The sequence below is a fragment of the Sturnus vulgaris genome, chromosome 3 (genome assembly GCF_052056855.1).
Source record: "Sturnus vulgaris isolate bStuVul1 chromosome 3, bStuVul1.hap1, whole genome shotgun sequence".
NCBI lineage: Eukaryota > Metazoa > Chordata > Aves > Passeriformes > Sturnidae > Sturnus > Sturnus vulgaris.
Window position 1 is genome coordinate 2,999,560 of NC_142245.1, and position 23,993 is coordinate 3,023,552.

Below are 23,993 nucleotides of genomic sequence, written 5' to 3' on the forward strand. Positions count from 1 at the left end.
GTACTACATCTCCTAATTACTTACAGAATTTCTTTCAGGTAGGCATTAAAAACACACACCTCATTCCAAACTTGCCCTGGTTTTTTAATGTCTCGTGACAAGTACCATAACAACCAACAAAAACAGTATTTAGATAACAACTGTTAAAGACTCTTTTTACTTTTGACTTGAGGCTTCAAATATTACACACACTAGAGACGGCTTAAAAAATGGATTTTGGGAATTGCAGAATCCCATACTGTCAATTATTTTAAGGTTGGGACTGGAAGAGAGCAGCAGAACAGCCTTGACTGCTACAACCTGTCAGAGGGGGACTCTTGGCCCATGTACACACACTATCCACTCCTCCTTTCCAAAGCAACTGTTTCTTTACAGAACAACTGGGTTTTTTCCATTAAAGCAAGAGGGATCTTGCTTTAGTATTTCATCTAAAGGATAGAACCCAGACTAGGGGTAGGCTCAGTCTTATTTCTTCTGAGTAAAGGTTAGTTATGAGCTTTCAAGAACTGCATTTATAAAAAAAAAAAAAAAAAAATCACAATTTTACAGTAAATGACAGAACTCCAGGGCATTTGTGTTGAAAACAAACACAAAGTGTCTATAAGTGTCTATATTAAACTCAAACTATATTAAACTCTTCAGTGCTGTATCACTAAGAACTTTTCATTGCTTCAACTGAGGTCTGTGTTGTCACCAAGCAGAGAAGGAGTGCAGCTCAAATCCAGCATTTCCCAACTCTCAGCCAGCAGCCAATGTATAATAATGGAATCACACTGAACTAAAGGGGAGCTTTTAGAAGCGTTTTCTACCTTCTGAAGCACCTGCCAATATTAACCCAATTCTCACCTCAAAAAGAGGATCTGAATTCTGCTGCTCTACCTCTCCAAGCTTTAAGATTTCACAAGGACAGAGACATCTGCCACAACAGCTGCACCCTGTGAGCACCTTGAAGGATTTCAACTTCATTCATTCAGCCCCACCCACGGATTTTCTCACTTTTGCACGTCCCAGTTAATAAGTTTTTATATTGATATTTTGCCTTAAAGACAAAACTCTTTAAGCATTAAGGGCTGTAGAAAGGTCTAGGGACATTTTCAATAACTTTTTCTTGATGAGTTAAAGACAAATGCTGTAGGCTCCCTATGAATACAATTACAGCTTTTTTTTCCCCAGAGCTGTCAATCAGTCTCCTGCAAAGCAATGCCAGTGAACTTGACAAGACATCAGATTACATTTCTGTCAGCTTTAAAGTTAGAAATTTATTTTCATTAATTACTCCAGTCAATCAAAAAGGAGAAAGTAATTTTTCTACCTTATACTTTTACTTTTCTTCACTGAATGCATGGATTGAAGCAGTGGAGCAACTCGGCTTTCAAAAGAAATTACTGGCCCCAAATACACAAAACTCCAATATCACAGTGAGATCTGTGATCTACATGTCAGGGCACTGCCCAGAATTCAGATCTGCTTATCAGAATTGATCCTGACATGAAAAGCTGGAATCCAGTAAGATATGACTCATTCACAGAACTCCTCTCCCAATTCTCCACAATTCAAACACAGTTTTCCCTTTTACCAGGAGGCAGCTTCAGTTTTAATCTCACTACCAATGTAAACTAAGAGGACATTCTTCCTAAAACAGTAAGCAAATATACTCATTAATTCCAGAATTTTCCTTCAGTGGATGTATCCTGAGCTTTGGGAATCGTAACAGCTCACACAGCAAGCACAACTGCTTCTGTAATCACACAGTGAAGTCATTTCTTCAACCTAAAACCAAAATTTTAACCTGTTCTCCCTGTTTTTAAGAAAGTTTAAGTAATCATACATGCCAAACAACAGCAACCCAACAAAACTTAACTCACATTTCCCACACTTCTTTTTCCTGTGACAATACAATCACTGCATCTTCCACTATAGCTGTACTTCTATTTCAAAATTTGGAGCTGTTGCTGTTTTTTCTCCAAATACAGCATTACTTCATTGGACAAAACATCAGTATCTCTGCTAGAGAGGCATCACTTCAGCACATTTTTACTGCCAAATGCAACTCCACGTGGATGCTGAAGAGGCTGCAGTACCACCCATCCAAACAAGGGTTATGCAACAGCAGCTCGTGTGTTTTGTAGTCTCCCCAACTCCACCTTCCGGGAGAGGACAAGGAATTACACAAGGAAATTATCTGAGCTGCAGAGAAAGTCGTAATGGCAACAACAACAAAGAAAGAACCAGATGAAGTCACTCTTTGGATTACAAGTTTTCTTGTTTGGCTTTCACACTGGCAGAGAAAAGCTCAGCATCACTGAGTACACAACTTTTCAACACCTCTCAAGGGTTACACACAATCAGCCACACAACCACTCCAAAAGAAGCCTGCAAGTTTTCGTAGCACCTAATATCCTGAGAATTATTTCCAGTCACTCTAAAAGGCCAAGCTAATGATTACACTTGGAGCAACAGGTGTAGATTCTCCACAGCTGGCAGCAAGCCTTTCCTCTCCTCAATTTTGCCTCATTGCTATTCACCTGCAGGAAACAGGAAATCCAGTGCCCTGGGGAGAAGATTCAGACACAGCTAATGATTATCCAGAGGTGTGACAGGGCCAGGAAACAGACCCTGTCAAACAACACAGCCCCTTAAGGAAGATAGCAGCATCTCACAGGGTTTCAGAGCAGCACTGCTCAAGCACACTCTTCATTTCCACTTGCTAAAAGTGCATTCATAGCCACCCTTCAGGGGCTTGGAGCAGACTATTGAACACTGTCTGCTCCTGTAGCAGTGGTACAAAAATACCTTCAGTGACTCTGAAGAGTTTCTTGGTGCTGAGAGCTCAGGAAAAACTCAGTTCCCAGTCCCAGGAGCCTGCAATGCTGAACACAGACAGGGGATGGTGGGACAAAGCTTCATTCTGCAAAAATGCTTTGGTAGGAGGAGAAGCACTGTCCCCCAGAAGATGCCACCAGCAAACAACTACACTTAGCTTCTGGCTGAGAAAATGGGGATTCTGTTACTGCCTGGTGGCCCATCTTACCTTTCTCCTAAATGACAAATCAAGTTAATTCCAGAAAACTCAAAAAAGCCTAGAAAAATTCTGTTCAGGACTGAATAATTAAATACATTCCATATTGCCTTGCCAGACTTTGCCTTTCCTCCATCTGCTGTAGGATTACAATGCAGGAAAAAAGTTTAGTCCAATGCTTTGAGAGCTTTCAAGGAAGCTTCTAATTATTTGGGCCACCACTTATCTGTCACTCCAGGATTAGGCAGCTACAGGTGATGAGGAAATGCACATCAACATCTCCATCATTTTAATTGACTTGTCAATTGTCAAGGAATGAAACACTGCTGCCAAATGTCAGATCCCAGAGCAGAACCTGTCCCGTGACAGAGGCAGGAGTTAAACAACAGCTACAGTATCAGTCAACAAGAAGCAGCCTTGCTCACACACAGAGTAAGCACACTGCAGAAAATGCCTGGAGATGTGGGATTTTAAAATGGGAAAACAAAAAAAAAAATAAAGGGTTTCTTCCCTCCTCAAACAATGAAGTGCAGTGAATTCTCATTTAATACAGGTGTACACTAAAGGATTTATTTATTCTTCTCATCGGGAATAAGGGTGCTCAGGAGAGCTTGCTTAAGTGCATCTCAGCTGTGTGTTGGATCAGTGTGACACAGCACAGCCACAATGTTTTAGAGAAATCACACCTGCCTGATGCATGAAAATCCTTAAAACCTCACCTAGAACTTTATGTACAACAAAATCCCCCCAACCCTATGTGTTTTCTGTGATCCTGTGAAAATAAGTGCATTTCAGAGTGTCACAGCTATCAGACTCCCTTTGTGGATGGAAGAGCAGCACACCTAGACAGTCACAGAACCAACACAGACTCCTTGCTCCCTGGTGTCACCTTCTCTGGAGCCAGCATCACCCAGGCTGTTCTCCCTCTGCCAGCTCCAGTGCCCCAGGGGACTTGGTAGGGAGCTGCTTGAGCCTCAGGGTCACCCTCAGGCAAATCCTGATGGGTGGGATCTCCTGGTGGCATCCTCCAAGCCCCAGGAATGAACTCACACGGATGAACTGAAGGTTCAGCAGCTCACCAGCAACATCTCACAGAATGCAAGGACTGAAAGGAGGGACAGCCCATGGAAACCTCAAAAACGACCACGACAGAACAGGAGCACTCCAAATATGCCAGGACAGCAAATTAGCATCCCCAACTCGGCAAAAGCCACCAGTTCCCAAATGTGACCCTTCTCACTCACACAACAGGCTGGACAATGCCTAAAGACCTGAGGACTCACATGGCTACTCCAGTGTGTGTTGGTGGTGTGGATATTCATGAATTATCACTTAAATTATCTTCTCTTAAGAGGGTACCTTGCTAGGAGAAAAAAAAAAAAATCCCTGGGTACAATTCTAAGACAACACACTAAAACTGATTTAGCTTCAGAGACCAAGCTTTATAACTGGCTTGCTTTCTATCTTCAAAGCATGCACAACATCAACTCAAAAACTGCATCATTTTGGATTTGCAGGCACAAATTTATGCTTCGTGCTAAAATTAAATAAATAAAACTAAAGAAGAACGAACATGTTTTCCTCCTTCAGTGAAGGACCTTTGCAATGCCCAGCTGTGTAACTGTACACCCATGCATCTTCATCTTAGTCTGAAGTTTAAAACCCACACTGCTTAGCTTTCCTGCTTAGAAAATGGCCTAAGTGAAAAAGATTCTGAAGTTCAAACAAAATGCTCCAAGCTATCTCCCCAACGTTTGCAAAAAGAGGATTTCTTTGCACTTTAATGCAATATTCATTAGTTATTTGCCTCCTGATCTAAGGTTCCCATTTCAAAAGCTGTTTATCACCAGTGTCACATTTTGAAGTGAGTGGAAAGCAGAAGTCTGCTTCCAGCTGTGAGGCTGCCAGGTAGGCAAAGCTCCTCCATCCCCAATTCCCACCCTCCACAATGCACACCTGCAGTCCAACACTGCACTGGGTGTCACTCCACAACTCCAACACATTTCTCAATTACTGAAGCATCTCTGATACACCATTACTAAGTCACATGCTCTGTAACCAAGATGGAAAAAAACATAGAGGATGCAGTTTGACAGAAAACACAGTGAGCAAAAACTTCCAGGTCACAATTGCAGGACCTTGCAATATTCTGAGCTTTTTCTCACGTTGATTTGTGCAGTGGTTTGCTCATCAGTAGCTGTCTGACTGGAATTGAGTAATCTGGAGCAAATACTGCCATTCTTATGATAATATCAGTCAAAGACTTTCTCAGGCCACTTCTGAAGCACACATTTCAAAGTACATTAACTTCTTGGGAGTTGAGAATGGAGGGGAAAAAAAAAGAAAAATACCAAAAAATTAAGCACATACAGAGATCTCTGTGTTTGTGGCACATTTAAAACTCCAGAATCTCCTTTTAGACACCTCTAAGGAACAAAAACATTTAGACACGAGATACAACTGATCCCTAAAGTCAACAGAACATAAGTTTATTAATCTACATCAGAGTATGGCTTGCATCTTGAGGCAAATTCAGGTTAGAGTACTGCATTGTCACCTCAACGAACCAGTGTGGGGTAAAGTATAGATGTAGATAAAAATAACATCATTATTTGTCTTTAACAAAATCCAAGTAAATCTGGATTTAAACCAGAACTGCTCATTCTCCTTACATGACAGTAAGCAGATACTAATGTCAATTCCTACTCCCCACGACTGTAACTCAAGTCAAACATGACATTCAAGATTCCCAAAAGCATTCCATTCCTTAGCTCAGAGTAATGAGTCTGATTGCACAAGTTAGCCTATTTAATTTTATATTAAGAATCAAGCATTAAAAAAATAAAAAAATAAAAATCCAACTATGAAATCAAGGAAACATATCTGGGTTTTGACATTTCCCAGAGGTTACTGAGCTACAAAAGCCTGGTCCCTCATCCTTGCTACTCACACAACACATGCCTGGTAAATTCACTCTAACTCCACACATGAGAAAGATATTTATGAACAGCTCATTCAGTGCCCAGCCAGACAAAAAATACAGATGGAAGCCAGTGGGGCTTTCATTCAGCAATTTCTTTCTCAAATGATACAAACCTTGCATCCTACATCCACTAGACCTGCAATGGTGGACAACAGCTGTCTTTTCAGTTTGAATATTTGACTTAAATAATGGTATTTTCTTTTTGGTTTTGGCATATAACTTTATTAGGTCATAACAGCTTGTTCAACATTCTCAGGCCAATTCTGTAAAGCATTTGCACCAAAATTCATCACAGCAATATATGAACATTTAGATCATCCAACAGGCTAAATTCCCAACATTAAGCCAAGCCAACTACACAACTTATCTAATGCCACTAGGATATTTCACTAATGGAGTAGATTTTACAATTTCTGAACCAGCCCACGAAGATTATGTATTATTTATTCCCATAGATCTTACTCTTCAAGTCATACCCATATACTTTGCCTTTTTATAGTCTCTAGAGAATTCACTGCTAATTTACAATGCCCTCAGGATTCAGAGATTATCCTCATGTTGGTGTCATCATCATGCAGATTAAATTTACATGTACACAACTAATACATGGCTGAAACATCTCAGTTCCACCAACCTCAGGTATGGATGTGCTTCAAAATGTTCTTTGGAATCAGGCAGAGATGGGGGCTCAAGTCTCTCCAGACACTGAGGGATCTCACACTGGTCACAATCACAATTTATACAACAGCAAAACTCAAGTATTTTGTTTTAAGGTTGCCAGAAGCAATAGGCAGTGCCATGGATGCTTCACTTCCATCTCCTCCTTTTCTCTCCACCTCCAAGCCCACTGTGAAATCAGGAGGTGAATGAGCTGCCAGCCACCATCACACCCTGCACAGACCAGGTAAAGCTGAGTGAGTCAAACCTGTGAATCCTGGGATGCAAATGCCAGCTCCAGGTGTTGGCCATCTGTCCTTCAGGGGCCACAGTCTGAGATGATAAAACTGAAACAGCACCATGAGCCCAGTGTGTCCCCAGCCTCACGACACAGGACAGTTTTAGCAAGTTTGGATTCCCTCAGATGCCACCAGTGTCTGACACCACCTACAGAGCACACTTGTGTGTTACTAGTGGCACCCAAAAACCATTCCTTAGGCTCTGAGCTCAGACTGCTGCAGACTGCCACTTTTGACTTGGTTCATTAAGATCACCACTTCTATTTCTCATTGTTCTGATAATCTAATACCATGGCAACAAATGAGAAGCTCCAAATTATATGCATGACTCTGAGAGGAAGTGCATAGTTCCTGTATATGCAAACTTTGATCTACTGCAAGATGGTCAACAGCATCTGTTACTCTAATATCCCACATTATTACAGCCATTTAGCTAAACAGATCATAAAAAGATTGTTCCATTAACCATCTTCGTGGCAGAAATCCAGGCAAGTTGCTGAGTGGCCATGACCAAGTACCAGCATAAATCCAAAGCATTTGGAGCGATAGCTGGGGCTAAATTCTTGCATTCTTCACTGGTTGGAGCCTTGCATTGTTATTTTCAGGCCCATATTTTTAGCTACTATATTATCCATGTGTCTAAGCACTCTAAAGAAGCTGACACAAAGTGACATGGCATACACAGTTACATTTGTAATTGCCAGTCCAACCGTATTCCAAATCTCTGCCACATTTTAAACCTGCTCTGAAGGCAATTTGTGAAGAGCTGTTTTAACACAACAGGAACATATCAGAGTGGCACAGTCCATGTGCACTGTACAGCAACTCCAGAAATCAAAGCAAAGTCAAAAGCCATCCTGACAAAATTCCTACATGAGGACACAAGACATTCCCAGGAAACTCAGATATCAGCTATCACTCTGACAGAGCTATGAAGCAGCATTGGAGGCAGCAAGAGCAAAGAGAGGAAAAAGAACCCCCAATTTTTAGCTTGAACCCCTGCAAATATCGAATGAAATGCCAGGGAAAAGTGGAGGCAGAAGGGGGAAAAAAAGTTTCACTCAGCATTATGAAATGTCTTATGTCAGTTCTCAGCCAAGAAAAAAATATTTTCAAGGTATTAAGAGATCTTATTTCAACAATCAGCTTTGCAACAGGACTAAGATAAAGCTTAAGATACTTACACACTGTGACTACAAAAGGGCAGATAGTTTTCCCCTTTATACAAAGGCTGCAAAGTCTAAAGAATTTGGTGAAATGCAGGCACTCTATGGAAGAAAGTGCAAGTATTTCAGTCTGAACAGCTGAGCTGATCTCCAGCTTTCTTCACCTTACCTGTACTTCCCTCCTGGGTCCTTCATTTCAGTACAAACATTGACTCAAAGTCCAATATATGTGAAAGAGGGATCTAAATTTGGGTATGCAACACCCAGCTAGGCTAAAGATGCTGGTATGAGCTGTCAGTGACAAGATAAATTTGCAGTCAGTACAGTGAAAAAAATCTCCTTCTGGCAGGAGAAAAGCAGTGCCACTCTTCAAACTGCTCCTCCATATTTTGGAATATACTGCATGCAAGTCTAAGGAGAGGAGCTTTTCACCTCATCCATCTAACATGTATGGCATCATGATGCTCAGAGTCCAAGTGCAGCATCTCTGACAGGCTCTTCCCAGCAATTTGCACTGGCAAAAATGTCTGCAGGTGCCTGCAACAGGGAATGATGCAAACTTATGGATTTAGCTGAGATCATTTTCAACTATGACACTTATTGATAGCATTTTATGGCAGTAACCCAGCTTGCTCTGCAACAATTGTTCTGCAGCCAGCCCAAAGGCAAACACTGCAGTGTGGTGATGGGAGTGTGCACCCACAGAAAGGGCACAGCCTGCTGAGCTCCTCTGAGCACAATTTTCACAGCACATTGACAGACACACAGCACTTCAAACAGCTGCTAAAGCATTTTCCTGTGCTGCCAAGCACCAGTTACTCATCAAACACCTCAGTGAATTATGGACTTGTGGAGCATTATAACAAATCATATTGCTTTTAAGGAAATGCTTTTTTTAAAGTAAAGAGCAATTGAGGATCTGTACCTAAAAAAACCCTCAGCTTCAGGAGAAAAGCCTTGAGTAGGGAACCGAAAGGAAAAGTTGCCCTTATCTTCAAATTCCACAATCAGCATAATCAGGTGTTTTCCTCTGTGAGGGAAAGTATTTATGACATTTAATGATTCAGCCTGGTCCTCTACTGTGGTCTGTTACCCCAGTTGAGAAGGATTTTCTCCATGAACAACACGGCCCTATGCTTATTTTATTAGTTAGGAAGCAAATCTGGATTCAAAGCAGAAAACTCACCTTTCTTTTACTTCTCTCTTGTTTTTAAGTAAATTAAAGAATAAACCTATCACTGTATTGTTCTAAAAGTTGCCTGAAGTATAGAGTATTTTTAAATGTCCCAGTCTCAAAGTTGAAATTGCCAAGATAATTTACCTAAATTTTGGGCTTTACTCCTAACTTCCAAGCATTAGTGTTCCACTTCATAATATGTTCTATTAAATAAGGCCCAATGTCTAACTGGGTAAATAGAGGGCAGCTAGAATCAAAGAAAAAAGAGTTTCCTTTAGAATTTCATGATGGTTTTAACGAGGCTTCAACAAGCATCACTCAGTACCAAGCAGCTCTACCCTGCTAATCAATATTTTCATTATTATTCTCATTACAGCATGTACTGCTGTTTTATCAGTCAGAGATAACCAGCTCCCTGGGTAGGGAAGCACCTGTCCAAATTATCCACAGGCCCCTGAAGTGAGAAATACTGTGCAGTAACCACATTAATACTCCCACAGTTTGTTCACCTCAGCAGTGAGTTTGCTGTCAATAAACAGAACCTGAAACAGCTCCCATGGAGCTCTCCAGCTTTGAGGCAGGCTCTGTCACCTGGAGCAGCCAGGGATGTCACACCCCAGTCCAGGGGCAGCCAGGGATGTCACACCCCAACGGTGTCTGCACAGGCAGAGGCAAAAGGCTCAGTAAAGCTCTGCAGGCACACTGTGACCAGCCTTGGGATCAGGGGGAGGTGCTGGTAATCCTCATTCTCAGACAGCACGAGAAGCTCTTTGGGATGTGGCACTGGGGTAGAATTTCACTTTTGATGTGTGAGTACAGCCTCGAAATACCAGGGGTCTACATATCCCAAATTGCATTGGGATAACTGGGCAGCTGAGTGTCTGACATGCCCTGGACAATCCAGATTTACAGAAATTCTCCAGCCACCAGCACTTGTCTGGGACAACAGAACACCCTGTTCCTCCCACATGATGCACAGCACACCGTGGATAAAGGCATGGGCCAACCTCCACAATAAAAATCCAGACACTGGAAATGTTCCTGGGATATCTATCAATACAAATCTACATCCTCTACATGGCAGCCCCTGCTCCTTGCCCACACAGCTCAGCATCAGAGCTCCAACATCACAAACTGGGTCTCAGAGATGAGAACATGGCCCTGTTATTGGGGTCTCTGTTCACAAGTAAAGGATGGACATGAGGAGGGTACACTGCTGAACGTGCCTATGTGCAAAGATGAACTGGGAGCAGTAATGAAGATGAATTCTCACTTCCTGCTTGATGTAGAGCCCTAACTGCAAAGGCAAGACAGGAGGTTTGCTGCTGGCAGCACACAGAGCACCAATCACAGCCAGGGGAAGTCACAGTCTCCCCTCTTTTGGGGATTTGACACCCCCCATAGCTTGCTCAGAGATTCAGTAGCACAGCTGATGCCTGGCAAGGAGATACAGCAGCACAAAAGACCAGCAGTCTGCCCATGGATGTTACACACCTTCTAATCCAGCAGAATATTTGCAGGAGACTGGCATCTGTACAGTTAGAATTAGTCAAAAATAAGACACACACAGTGAACCTAAAACTCTTATGATTTATAGCATTTGAAGCTGTTACTGTGTTTTCCCAGTGCTGGGTTAATACAAAAAAAAAAAAAAAAAAAAAAAAGACAGGACTGAAATGATTTCCTAAGCAAGGAAGGCCTTCTGTCCTTACACACTAATCCCAAACCAAAAAGGAAAGCAGCCTGGTACAATGGAGCTCATTGTTACCACTGAACATCCAGGCCAGGGGCATTTCTGCCCTGTGTGATGCCACCTGCAAGCACACAGGATGTGTAAGACACCAGAATTGTTAGGAGCAGGCAGGAGAGGGAAGCAGGATCAATTCCACTTTATTAATGATGAAAAGCCTTCAGGTAAATAAGGCAATGATTAGTGCAAAACTGACATTTATTGCCACTCACTTGTATTTCAAAAGCATCTTTAAACTCCTCCAATAAAAAAAAAATCCAAATTTCTAACACATCCCATAGAACTGATTGGTAGGGGAGTGCATATGTTCACACAGGAAGATGACATATATGGAGACAGAATATATCTTATTTAAAGATCATGATTTTTGGAGCACTCTTCTCTTACACAGCTCAAAAAAAAAAAAATCCACAAAAAAAAAGCCCTGAAAGCATAATAGGGAGAGGAAACAGCCAGGATGTGAAGCATTAGGGAGAAGTCAATCCAACAGGCACACCAGGAGATGAGCTATCCTTCCAAAGATCAGGAAAGCTGATGTGCTAGGAGCCAATTTTTGAACTATGCTAATAATAGGTCAGTCAGCAAAGCTGATGCTGCACATTGAACCAAATCGATGTACAAGCTGCAGGCACCAACACAAGAGACTTTGTTTAATTAAGGAGGCAAAAAAGAATCTGCAGGCTGGCTTATGATACACCAGTGGCTCTGTTTACTGCAAGGCCTGCTGAGCTAGAAAACAGACCCCAGCCCAGGAAGGCACTTGAGGGGATGTTGGTCCACTTGGACACAAGTCTTCTTTACTGAGCTATTGAAATTGAAAATTCTAACAGCAAAACAGCAGACAGATCATAAAAATCTTTTGCATTAAAATCCAAGTTGCCAATTTTTTGTAACATATGACACTTACATCCATCTACAGCCAAAGCTTACAAAGTCTCAATCTTTTTAAACAATACACAACCTACCATCTCATCTTTACAGGAAAGTCACAACCCATGTTCAATAGACAGCAAGAAGAATATTCTCAGATGAATTAAAATGTTAGGATTGTTCTCTGTGCCCAGGAACTCAGCAGTACATAAATTTGGCTGACTCCAGAGTCATCCTCACTTTCTGAGGTTTTTGGCTTCCTCACTTCAGCAATTTGATTTGTATTGTGGATTAAACCCAGCACTTGGTTTTCTATTCCTGCCTCCCTCACAAGAAGGGAGATATTTAGCAGTGGGAAATGCTTATTAGAGATCTGTGTTTGATGTAGTACCATTTCCCTAATGGGCCTTGAACAATTTCCATGTTTTGAAAGCAGAGAGATTTCCTTTAAATCAGCAGCCTGATGGGAAGCTGACCTCCATGAAATATTTCCTCCCATTTTAACTGTCTGTGGCAATTCCCTGCCACTTACCCTGTCTTCTTTTATTCCACTCACATACTGTTTTTTAAGTTGTTGGGAAAAAAAATGAGCTGGTTTCAAGTTCCTAAATGCCATCATGGTACCTGCTGATGTAACACCTCAAATTCATCAATCACAAAGACTGCAAAACACAGATTATTTGCTGTGCCACCACTATTATTTCACTGTTTGCTTCAGGTTGACTCCCAATTTCCAGTGTCATTAAGAAGCAAAACTTCACACCACCACAACTCCTTGACTCCATTCATTAATCAATTTTACTTTCCCTTCAGTAGGAGATGATTATGATCTGATATCAAAAATGTCCTATAAAACATAAATACTGAGACTAGGAACGTTTTTATTTCCCCTTGTGCCCATCTGACACTGGAGAACATGCAGATGCAAATTAAGAGTTTTTTCTTTGCTTTTACACAAGTCCACAGAGAAGCCTCAGAAGTAGCAGAGCACTGAGAATACAAGGCATCTCATACAGAATTTTTAAAAAAGCAACAACAAAAAACCCTCCACAAGTCTTGTTCATGCCTGGTAGAATGCCAGGACATGGACCCCAGTAATGCCAGCTCCTGTGTTCTACAGCTGAAGCAAAGACCAATCTGCTCATATGGCAAAACATGATAGAGACCCATGTATCCAACACTCATCATGAAACAGAATTAACAGAAAGGGATGGTGACTGCTGAAATGCAAGAATGAGCAGGACAAGTGAGATTTTCACTGCACAGGTTAAAGCACTCCTTTGTAAGGACACATATGCATTTTTTTCTCATTCAATTCATCACATTTACAGTCCTAGGTTTTTCAAGGGTTTAAGTTATTTAGGGCTTTTTTTGTTTACATACCAGAGAGAGAAGTGTGAATACATGTTTAATGATGTAATTCCTGGATGCTTTCTGTGCTGAGATGCAGGGCTGAGTAACCTTGCTCTTGAATAAATTAAGCCAAACAGTTGAGATTTGGAGAAGGTCTTTTTAAACCTAGTACTAGTAAATATTCCATTCTCATTAAATTACTAGGCGTACCTTAAATATTGATATATTAACTTCAGTCTTTATTGCATGCTTGTCAAATGTACTGTAAAGCATACATAGATTTAAGGTAAACATTTTTGGCACATAGGGCAATACAAATACTGGCCCAATTGGTTAGAAGCTCTGCTTCAAAAGAGACACAAAAGAACTCTTACATAACAGGCAAAATCCCCAGCAGCTGGAAAAATGCCACACCATCTTCCATTTGGATGAGGCCAATGGGATTGCCACAGAAATTACAAACATGCTGAAGCCAAACCTAATCCTCCTGAATCCTACCTACAGCCCTCAGGCTCCACTTCCCACACTGGCATCTGTGCTGGGTTTTCAGGCCCAGAGGAACTCAGGATCACATCAGGACACAGGAAGGATGAGGACCTTCCAAGGAAGATCAATCTTCTCAGTTTTTATCATGGGGAACCACTTGATGCACTCACATGGCACCAGAGAGCTCCAGCTTGAGGCACAGGATTATTGCTCCAGGCTCTTGTAGCAAACTCCTATCCTGTGGCTGAGCTGCAGCAATGCTGGCACCAGTTCTGCCAGTGATGTTCACACATGAAAACAGGCTGCTGTTAGAAGAGCAACTTTTATCCTTTAAAAATACAAAACAGCCATTAAAAAAAATCATACCGATCGAGTCGCTCTGCCTTGAGATACCATCAGCCTGAGAGTCTGGCAGGAACATTTCTGTGGCTTCACCACTCCATTTTACCTCAAACACTTAAAATCTTGAGGTAGCAATGTGCCATGTACACCCTGAAGCTGCTTTTCCCCGTAGTTCAAGCCCCTGGCTGGGGTGTCCTGCTGCTCAAATTGCAAAGGGCCGAGGAGGGAAGCTCCAGCCTCACATCCCCCCCACAGAGCATCAGCACTCGCAGTAGCTTCTCAACAAACACTTCCTTTGGACAAACAACATCATCATCTGTTTATCACAGGCATTGGAAATGGCTGCTGACTCCCAGGAACTGGGCACTTATGTTGAGTTTCACAATACAGACTGTTCCATCTCTTTTTGTGGTGCAGTAGATGAGACTGGGTCTGCATCTTGTGTGTCATGCCACGCTGCTAGCCAGCTTTTAAAACAAAGGGGAATAAATCAGTATGTGCTAGTGAGAGAAAGGACAGCATATGAACCATCCTCAGACTTTTAAACCCCTAAATGAATCCACCACAAAAGCAATTAGCTGCTTTCCTTCTCTCCCTCCTATTCTTGCACAGTGTTAGGAATTTCAGAGTCAATGGCTAAGTGCCTTCTCCCAACATCCTTTTGATTGCATAACAACTTCCAGACAAAGGATGCAGGAAAAATAACACAAACTGTCTGACAATACCTTTTTCTCCTCCTAGTCTGCCTGTGCATCCATTAATGTACTTATCCATAGACAGAAATCAAGTCTGTCTAGCTTTGCTTTGCTAGCTGGGCTAAACACACCAAATGCTTCCAGCCTCTGCTCATCTCCTGAGAAATGCTTTTGATTATCACTCCTTTTCACTCTAGCAGATTCTCCTCACCTGGTGAAATTTTGATTTATCTTTCTTCCACGCTCATGACTAGAATAAGAACAAATGGAAGAAATGGCACTACTCATTGTTAAAAAAAAAAGAAATTGAGTTATGTTTTAGTCAGGTCATAAAAATACAACACCACAAAGAATATTGTCTGGATTTGCTGTAGTTAAAAAACGTGACCTAAACAATAAGTAACAGACATAAGCTTGCCACATTAATTAATTTTTCTTTTTAAAATCCATGTTGAGAATCAGTCAAGTAATAATAGGGAATCAACCAGCACTCGGCATACAGATGAAGAAAACATTCCAGAATCCTCAGCAACAAAGGAATTTTATACTGAAAAATAGAATTAACATCAGAAAGCTGTCCTGCCATCTGTTCAAAACAAAAGGTATCAAATGTTCTTGCTGTTATCAGAAAATAAGGAAATGCTATGGATGCCTTGATTTTGGAAGATTACCCTTACTAATGACAGCAATGCAAGCTGAAATATGCAAATGCACAGGGAGCATCTCAAAATGCAGGATACCACATGGGTCTTACCTAACTGCAAGATAGGAGCTTAAATGAAAATATTTAACAGACCTTCACACCACGAAAATTGCCATCCAATTGAAATTATCTTTCACATGTGACATATCCCAAGTGGAAAGGATCTCCACGGAGCTGAAACTACAGATTTTGGATTGTTTATGAGGAGCTCACAGCTGCTGAGACTCAACTGGAAACTGCTACTAACTTATTTATTAGAAAGCTACAAGGGAAAGCAAGTGAACAGAGCACACTGGTCATGTATTTAAAACTTGACCCCCAGCAGCCTTTTGGTCTGCAGCATTACCCAGACTCACTGCAAACCCTGTGGGCATCAGCAGCTCATGGAGAGCTACAAGATGGGGTCAGTGACACTGAGCAAAGGCTGCTCTCCACAGGAATCTTCACCAGAACTTTGGGTTCTGACTGCACCAAGAGCAATCTCAGACTGTCCAGACCCACTGCTAGACAGCAGACACTACACATTATTTGTCTTGCCCTGCAACAGAGAAGAAACAGAAAAGGCAACAAAAAAACCATGCCAGAAGCAGCTCAACCAGCCAATGAGATAGGGAAAGCTGCAGGGCTACAACCACCAGCTCTCGAAGCTAAATTAAAAAATATAGCACAGGGGAGTGGTTTTCTGTTTGTTTTGTTTTTCCCTCCCAGTGATTCATGTAATTTTTGTGCAACTTTACTGATAAGGCAACAGCAAGCAAAGGAGGCAGACTCCTGTTTGAAGCAGCACACCATTCCCAGGCAGTGATTTACTGTTTGACACAGTGTCTGACAAACAGGACACAAGAATGGCTTGAGAGATGGCTGCTGCTCAGGCCTCATCTCCACACCTTTTGTAGTCAGCTCCCAGAAAAACGTGCCTGATCAAGGAAGCTGGCAGCAGGCTTCTCCCAATTCATCACTTTGTTTAGCAAGGCTTATCTTTCCACACACAGAAAATAGCAGAGGCCTTGCTCATGACAAAAGCAACTGCTTAAAAAAAAATAACATTGGGGAAAAAAGAGAAAGTGATCACATAGAGGTTGTATTGTCTTCATATTTCTTCACTCAGCTCCACTATCATCACAGGATCACTTCACACAAAGAGAAGGAAATTAAAGAGAATCTCCTATATAACCTCCTTTTTTTCATGTATTTGCAATTTCACAATCAACATGAAGCCAAATACTCTAAAAGCAGAAAATGGCATTTCCTTTCCAGTCCTTGCACTATCAGCACCCGGTAGATATAAATTTACTTTCTTTAAATAGGCACTGCTAGAATGGTGTTTAGAAACAAGCTTCACCTAGTTGTCATGAATTATTAACCAGAAAAAAAATCCGTCTTGTTCTTTACAGAGTCTTGATTTGCAAGTTTAAAAATCAAACTGACACTTAAACTTCTTGTATAAATACCCAACCTTTAAAAAAAATGCCCTGAGCATTATAAATACATTTTTTCATGAATATGGGAACAACAATTCTATAAATAGCTATTCTTCACAGAATTGCTTCAAGACATTGTTTTTACAGACAACAGTAGGAAACTGAAGGAGGTCTTAGCGCCAAACACATTAAAAGTGAAATAAACTCTCCAATCAACTCTGGGTTTCCACTTATTCTTACAAAGTTCATCGTTATTTTTTAGCTTATACAATTAGTTTATGCAAGGGAAAGAACAAACCAGAAGGCTGCACTGTGTCCTGACCCAGCCACTGGGTCAGTGTAAATCACTCACAGCCTTCAGCTTCTGAGGGCACTCACTTGCCTGCTCTGGGCACCAAATTAAAACAACCCTGCACTCCCAACAGATGAACTCACTCTTACCCACCATAACCTTGCACAAGCACAGGCAAAGACAAGATTTTCATTGTAAACTCCACGGTATGATTCCCAAATAGGCTCACTCAAAGCCGTGCTCCATCTCCTCTCAAAAGCAAACATAGGAAGATAAACACCGTCTAATGTAACAGCAAATTGCCTCTTCAATGTGCCTGCACATTTCATGGTTGCTGTCTCCTCAAGCTATTTTGGCCCTGGTATCTAAACATACAATCAACATCAACTCCTGAAAAACAGCTACACAACTGGTAAACCAGCTTTCTGCAGCCAGAGCACTACAAGCACACATTCAGTTTTTTGGCAGATGCTCATACAAGGCCAAAGCTCAAGCACTACCAAGTTCAACACCATTTTCAACAGGGAACCAGTACAAGCACTTGATCAGTCCTTGAAAATTCATCTATATAACTAGGAGAAAATCGTTCAATTCCCAGTTTCCACAGTGTTTTACAACAACAACTACAACACTAATTTTCTATTATAAACCTCAGGGAATTGCAGGCTGCCGTGCACCACAGACAAAATCCTCAATGTGCAGAAGGCAACTGTGAACCACAACAGCATCCCAAATGGATCCTTCCTGTCCTGGCCAGGACAATCAGACACTTCACTGGGAATCCCAGCATTTTCACGGCTGGAATTTACCAAATCTTCCATCCATGGCTCCTAGATTTGTGCACCAGGGATGAGCCCCAGGCCTGCTGTCTTTGCTCTCAAGAGCAGAGGAAAATATGCTGATAAAATGCTGTGCCAGGACTGCACATCACATCACTGAGAAAAAGAAGAACCACTGTGGAACCGAAAGCTTCTCTTACCTTATTTTGATCCGTCCAGTAGAAGAAAAATCCCTGTGGGTCTGTTCGGAGGATAATTGGAGTCACAACAGTGGAGTCCTGGCAGAGAAAGGACAAACAAGAAATCCATGTCAGCACACAGAGCACATAATTATGCACAAGCTGTTTTGCCATCCGTGTTAATGAATTGCAACATCTAGAAATTACCCTGAAGGTATCACTAGCAAGATGTCACTGAAAGAATTCAGTATCACCTGCCTCATCTCCATTTTTCTGACATAACGTATTTCCATTACTGTGGAGACAGCACCTAATAACTCCAGACTTGTCAACATGTGGCGTTAACCCAGAAAAGCTGGAAGTAGATGAAGTTAAACAGGCATAACATCCTGAATGTCAAACCAGAGCTACACGGTAAAGCATTATAGTTAAGTGTCCACTGCCCACCTTGATCTGACTTCACCTTCAGATAGCAACACTAAATACTTAAAATTTACTTTTACAAAGGTGAATTTGCCTAGAAAACATGGAATAGCATTATTTACCTTAAGACCTGTATCAGTAACATTCCATTAAATTTTATCTTTTTAATCTAACCATGAAAAATATAGTAATGGGAATATATCCATACCCCACCTCACTTTCAAACTGGTTGAAAACCTGTCCAGTCTGGTGACATCCATAGCTCAGGTCATTTAAAAACAGGCCCATTTCTTAGTACAATGAGCAAGGCAGCTTTGTTACCTACAAATTCCTGTCTTCTGACTGACAGCAGTGCCTGATTTGGCAGACACAAGCTCTAATCCAAGCCTTTTCCATAGATGGGAGTTCATCACATCTCTCACATCAGGTTACCCTGGTGCCTCAATACCTGACATCAGTGCAGCCTGCTCCTAATAGGATTTTTCCTGTTTCTCTTCTATTTTTCATGATATCTGTAAAGACACTGTTGTCTCAAGACCTCTACCCATTTTTGAAACTCAATTTAGAAGTTATGGAAGGGGCACAGAAGGGAAAAAGACAAGGACACAGAAAAATGGCCTAAGCCAGGCTAAACACACAGTTCCTTCTGAGAAAGGATTTATATTTCTGTTCAAGTGCTACAGGTATTTTATAGCTTTAACATTCACCTATTTCCAAAGCTTCCTAGTTTTTAAGAACTTAAAACCTGAGATTTGGATACTGTTTGAAGCAACATGCAAATTTGGTTTTAAAATATATCAGACCCTGAAAAAAATCTGTCTGTATCCACAAGCACCATGAAAAGGGTTCTTAGACCTCCACCATTCAAAAAGAGAAAAAAAATCTCTGCTCTGGAGACAAAACTCTCCTTTTTTAGCTTATTTTATTGTGTCATATGCAGCCTGTGCATGAAAATATAAAAACGAGCAAAGATAAAGACTAAGTGTCCTTCTGCCTTTGGATGAGACATCAGCAACTTCAGGGGGAAAGAGAAGGAAGTGATGGGAAACACACAAAGCAATTTGGTCTAACCAGCAAAATCAGTAAATCCTAATCACTGCAAATCAGTTGCTTCAAGCCCAAGTGTGTTTGATGACACACAGCTAGCAGAGTAATACTTTTGTACATGTGGGTTTTGAAATGTTGACTAAAATCAGACTCAGAAAGCAGAGGGTGAGGTGAAAGAAACTTCACTATCTATCAGGGGGCCCAAAGGAAACTTTATCATGACAGGGTGAGTCTTAGTCTGGGAATCTCTGTTCCAGAAAGCTGTTTGGGGTTTTTTTGGGGGGGGGGGGTAGAGTTTTAATTAACTCTACTACTCTGGCATAAGGCACAGCACAATTAATGTGCTGATGAACATGAGAGCCCCACACTGTCACAGGATCTGAGAACAACTCTGCACATGTATTTGTGCAACACGTGCCTTAGGAACACTTCCACACAGCCAGCAGCAGCAATAAAAGTCATGTGAATAATGCTTTATATGTTCTACAAGTTAATTATCACTCTTGTAAATCCCTGACACCAAATGCCACGCTCTGTTCTGGGTGTGGAGGAATAGGAATAAACTTTGAGTCAGCTCTGCAAGTCCTCCCAGCCACTCCAGAGAAAAAGCACAGTCCTTTGTCACCTGGGACAGGTCTGTTGTTTTTGTACTACTCTGCAAAGGCAGGAAATGATCAACAAGACTCCTGAAAAATCCCTTTTGCAACACACTCAAGAAAAGCAGCAGTTCAAGGCTCAATAGATATTGGCTTCAACCAACAATTGTTTGGTGCATTTATTTACAAATATTATTGTACTATTAAAGGAATGACTGCGGTTTATGACCCATAAGACACACCTGCAGTCATTTATGAGTATCGTGAAGTCCATTAATTCAATTTCCTCACCCCAAGAGCTGACCTCATAACTCTCCTGAGCAGACTGACTAACCATACACAACTCTGAACAGGACATAACAGAGGGGGAGGACAACTAAAATAAACAGAATTTCAAGGACAAACAAATCAGGAAGAGACATATCTCCCCTAAGGCACTCATATCCAAAACTGAGAATAAAACAGGAAATAAAAATGTTGTCCATCTCTAAAGCTAAAGGGTTTGGAAATTAGCACATTGAAATGTGTAGAAGGAGAGGAGCCTATATCCTACATCCATTCCTCTGGATATCAACAAATCGAGCAGCAGGCCAGATGGCTGAGACACTTCCAAGCAGATTAAAAAGGTACAGGAGAAGATGACCAAGGCAAAAATCAGCTGTGAGCAGAAAGAGTCAAGAAAAAGAAAAAGGGAAAGTGGTCCAGCCAATGGTGCAAATGACTCTGGGTGACAAGGCTTTTCAAATGTCACCTATGGGTGCTCATGCTAAGCAGTGATTTCCAGGAGACTGCTCCTGCAAATTCCTTGGAACAAAGAGTTGCCTTAACCTGCTGTCCCAGTGTCAGTCTCAGCTTAACAGAATGATTTTCTTGAAGGGCTTTTAATATCACCTTTAAAAGTCCTCCACCTTTTCATTTGCTGACTTAGGGCCAATTCTCTACTTTCCTCCAATTCCACAGCCTCAAATGAGTAATGGGGCTGTTCTATACTTACTCCATTAAGTTGCCTTCTAACTGGCTGTCCAACCTCAGATCCTGCATTAGTGATATTCTTTGGTTTATACTTTTAAATATAGAGGTTCCAACTTGACACCCAGAAAGTGCCACAAGGAACTTTGGGATCCTTACCAGCCAGGCACAGCAAAACATAAGCACAGAAGATCAATGGACAAATCCATAATTAAATGACTGCCAGGGAAAGGCTTCAAGGTCTGATTTTAGGAGTGGGTCCCTCAGACTACATCTAACACCAGTGAGCAAAAGGTGTCACCTCCATTTCATTACTACAGACCAGTAAAGATGATCATACAAAGGTAATTAGTGAAAATGTGGGTTTAGCTCCTTTCTGACCATATCTATCAGAGAACCACCATGACCTGGCTGTGCATGACATGGAACCTTTTACTCCATGACAAGCCAGAAGAGCTGGTGTTTTAATAAATCACATATAGATAATGAGGATGTTTCTTAGAAACAGCTGCAGTCAAAATTCACATCAACAGATATGAAAAAGAAAAGCAGAGCAGCCTCTGTCCTCAGCTCTTCTGACAGATGAGGCTCATGACATTGCCTTATTAAGGCTGACTGTTCTTTCCTGGGTTTGCCTCAGATTTTCAGAGACATTGAACATCACCAAATATAACCTGAAAACTTTTGTACATCATTATTTCACTTGCTTGAATCTTCTCGAAAACTTCTGCCAAAATGCTTTGAAACACAAAAGTAAGAAATGTGGACTCTTTCTGGCAGAGGCAAACAATTCTTGAATATTTCTTTCACTTTGGCCAAAGGGCCTAAAACCTGGTTGAGCAAAGGTGTAAGATGTGGGGACAGTCCCTAAAAAGAGCTCTCTTGACACCCCACAAATCAGGTGGATTCCAGGCCTAGGGGAAGCAGAGAAGGTGCAAAGGAGAAGGAATAGCAGAACTCCAGTTTCCATAAGGTCAGCAGACATTAGCTGTGAATTCCATAATACAAATGTACTCAGACTGGAACTAAACAGGATCACCCAGACAATCAGAGCTATGAACTTCTTCAGGCTGACAGCTGAACTACAAGTGAATGGGACAAAGTTCCCATCCCATTTGCAATGAACCCCTTGAAATCATCTGAAAGGGTAAAGATGTCCTCTTACTGAGGGCAGAGGAACCAAATCTGCCACAAGTGAATAGGTTGCAAAGAATAAAGCATTGGGGAAGGTGAAATGAGTGCTGGAAACAAAAAAAATCAGAACTGGAATTTACAAACCTGTAAAAAGAAATTCCATCTGTTCAATAGGAACATGCAAGAAGATACCCTTCACTATTAGAGCTGTTGAACCCTGGAAAAGCTTTGGTGATGGCACCACAGCACAGAAATCATTGTTCTGCTGATGACAGACTGCAAGTTTCAGAGATCTGCCTTGAGTGGGATTTCTCACAAGTCTGTCCTTCCCCAAGCCATTTCTCAGGCTATCCTCACACTCAAGCTAATGATCCTCTTACTGCATTGGTTTGCATGAGTCCTTACACCTTGCAAGCTAAATAGTCAAGAAAAAATAAAGGGAAAACTTTAGAGCAAAGGCAGTGAAATGCCAACCAGACCATGGCCAGAGTTTTTGTGTGATGCTGAGAAAAAAATTTAAACCAGTGTGCTCATCAGCATAAATGCTGCATTCTGATTGAGAGAACACTGGATTTCCACATTTCATTTCCTAATTTCCAGAGATGCTGAGCTCAAACTTATCTGAAGTCACTGGGGAGGCACTCTGAACATCTGACAGTATGGCACTGCAGGCTGAAAATTAGGTCCAAGGTATCTCATGACAAATTAAAAATTTTTAATGTTGGTCTTTTTTTGGATCTACAACAGTACAACTGGAAAATATTTTGTCATTTAATGGGTCTCGTGAAAATAAATTTAAAAGTGCTTATGAAGCATTTACTGTATAATAGATCAAAGACTGCATAGTTAGAAACAGAATGCAATAGTTAATTGTGTGTTACCTATTTCACTCCAGGTTTTGTTAAAAAAAGAACAGAACAGTCTTGAGCATTCAAACACTGGAGCAAAGAAAGCACACGGTGCACAACCCAAATTCACATTTACCTTCCCTTTTCCCAAAGAATCCTCATTTATTCAGGAGTTGTTTTCTGGTTTTCACTTTCCCATGTATCCACCAGCACACCAAAGGGCTCCAGAACCCCACTAACACATGTCATCCATGATTTGAACATCAGATCTTCCCAGGCAGGCATCTAACCAATCTGCAGCACATCCAAATCTTATTTTCCCCCTACATTTAAGTTATAAAGAGCTTTCCAAGAGAGTTAAGCAAGTTCAGACTCTCCCACTTACTAAATATTAACTCTTAAAAGCTGTAAATTCAATCTCTTTTGTTGCAAAAGACCAAAACCACCACTTAGGCTCATTGAGATAAAATACTTTTAAATAGCCCAGAGCTGATACTTGTTTACTACATAAAGATCAGCAACAAAGAAGAAACAAGAAAAACTCCAGAACGTCAGACTTGACCTCTTCACTCCAGGCTGAAAGTGTTCATAAAAAAATAAACTCTTCAGCTTATTGTTTTAGTTTTATACACACAGAACAATGGTCACTCATTTTTCATGTTCTCACTAATGTACTCGAGTGGCAGGCTTGTGCACAGTTTAAAAACAAAAAAAGGCAAGGGGGAAAAAGTTACTTAAAATAACTTCTGAAAAATCCCAAGCTGTTTATTTGTTTCATCTCAGCTTATCCAGAATAAAGATGCTC

At 41.2% G+C, this 23,993-nt stretch overlaps 1 protein-coding gene across 4 annotated transcripts in view; it reads right to left on the reverse strand.

Moving 5' to 3' along the window:
* The window catches only part of PLCB1 (phospholipase C beta 1), a 327,675-nt gene that overhangs the window by 298,767 nt on the left and 4,915 nt on the right, over positions 1-23,993 (reverse strand). For all 4 annotated transcript variants that reach the window (XM_088160734.1, XM_014895072.2, XM_088160735.1 and 1 more), the window contains exon 2: positions 18,193-18,270. In XM_088160734.1, the coding sequence (XP_088016860.1) occupies positions 18,193-18,270 (78 nt within the window). The remainder of the gene's footprint in view (positions 1-18,192; positions 18,271-23,993) is intronic.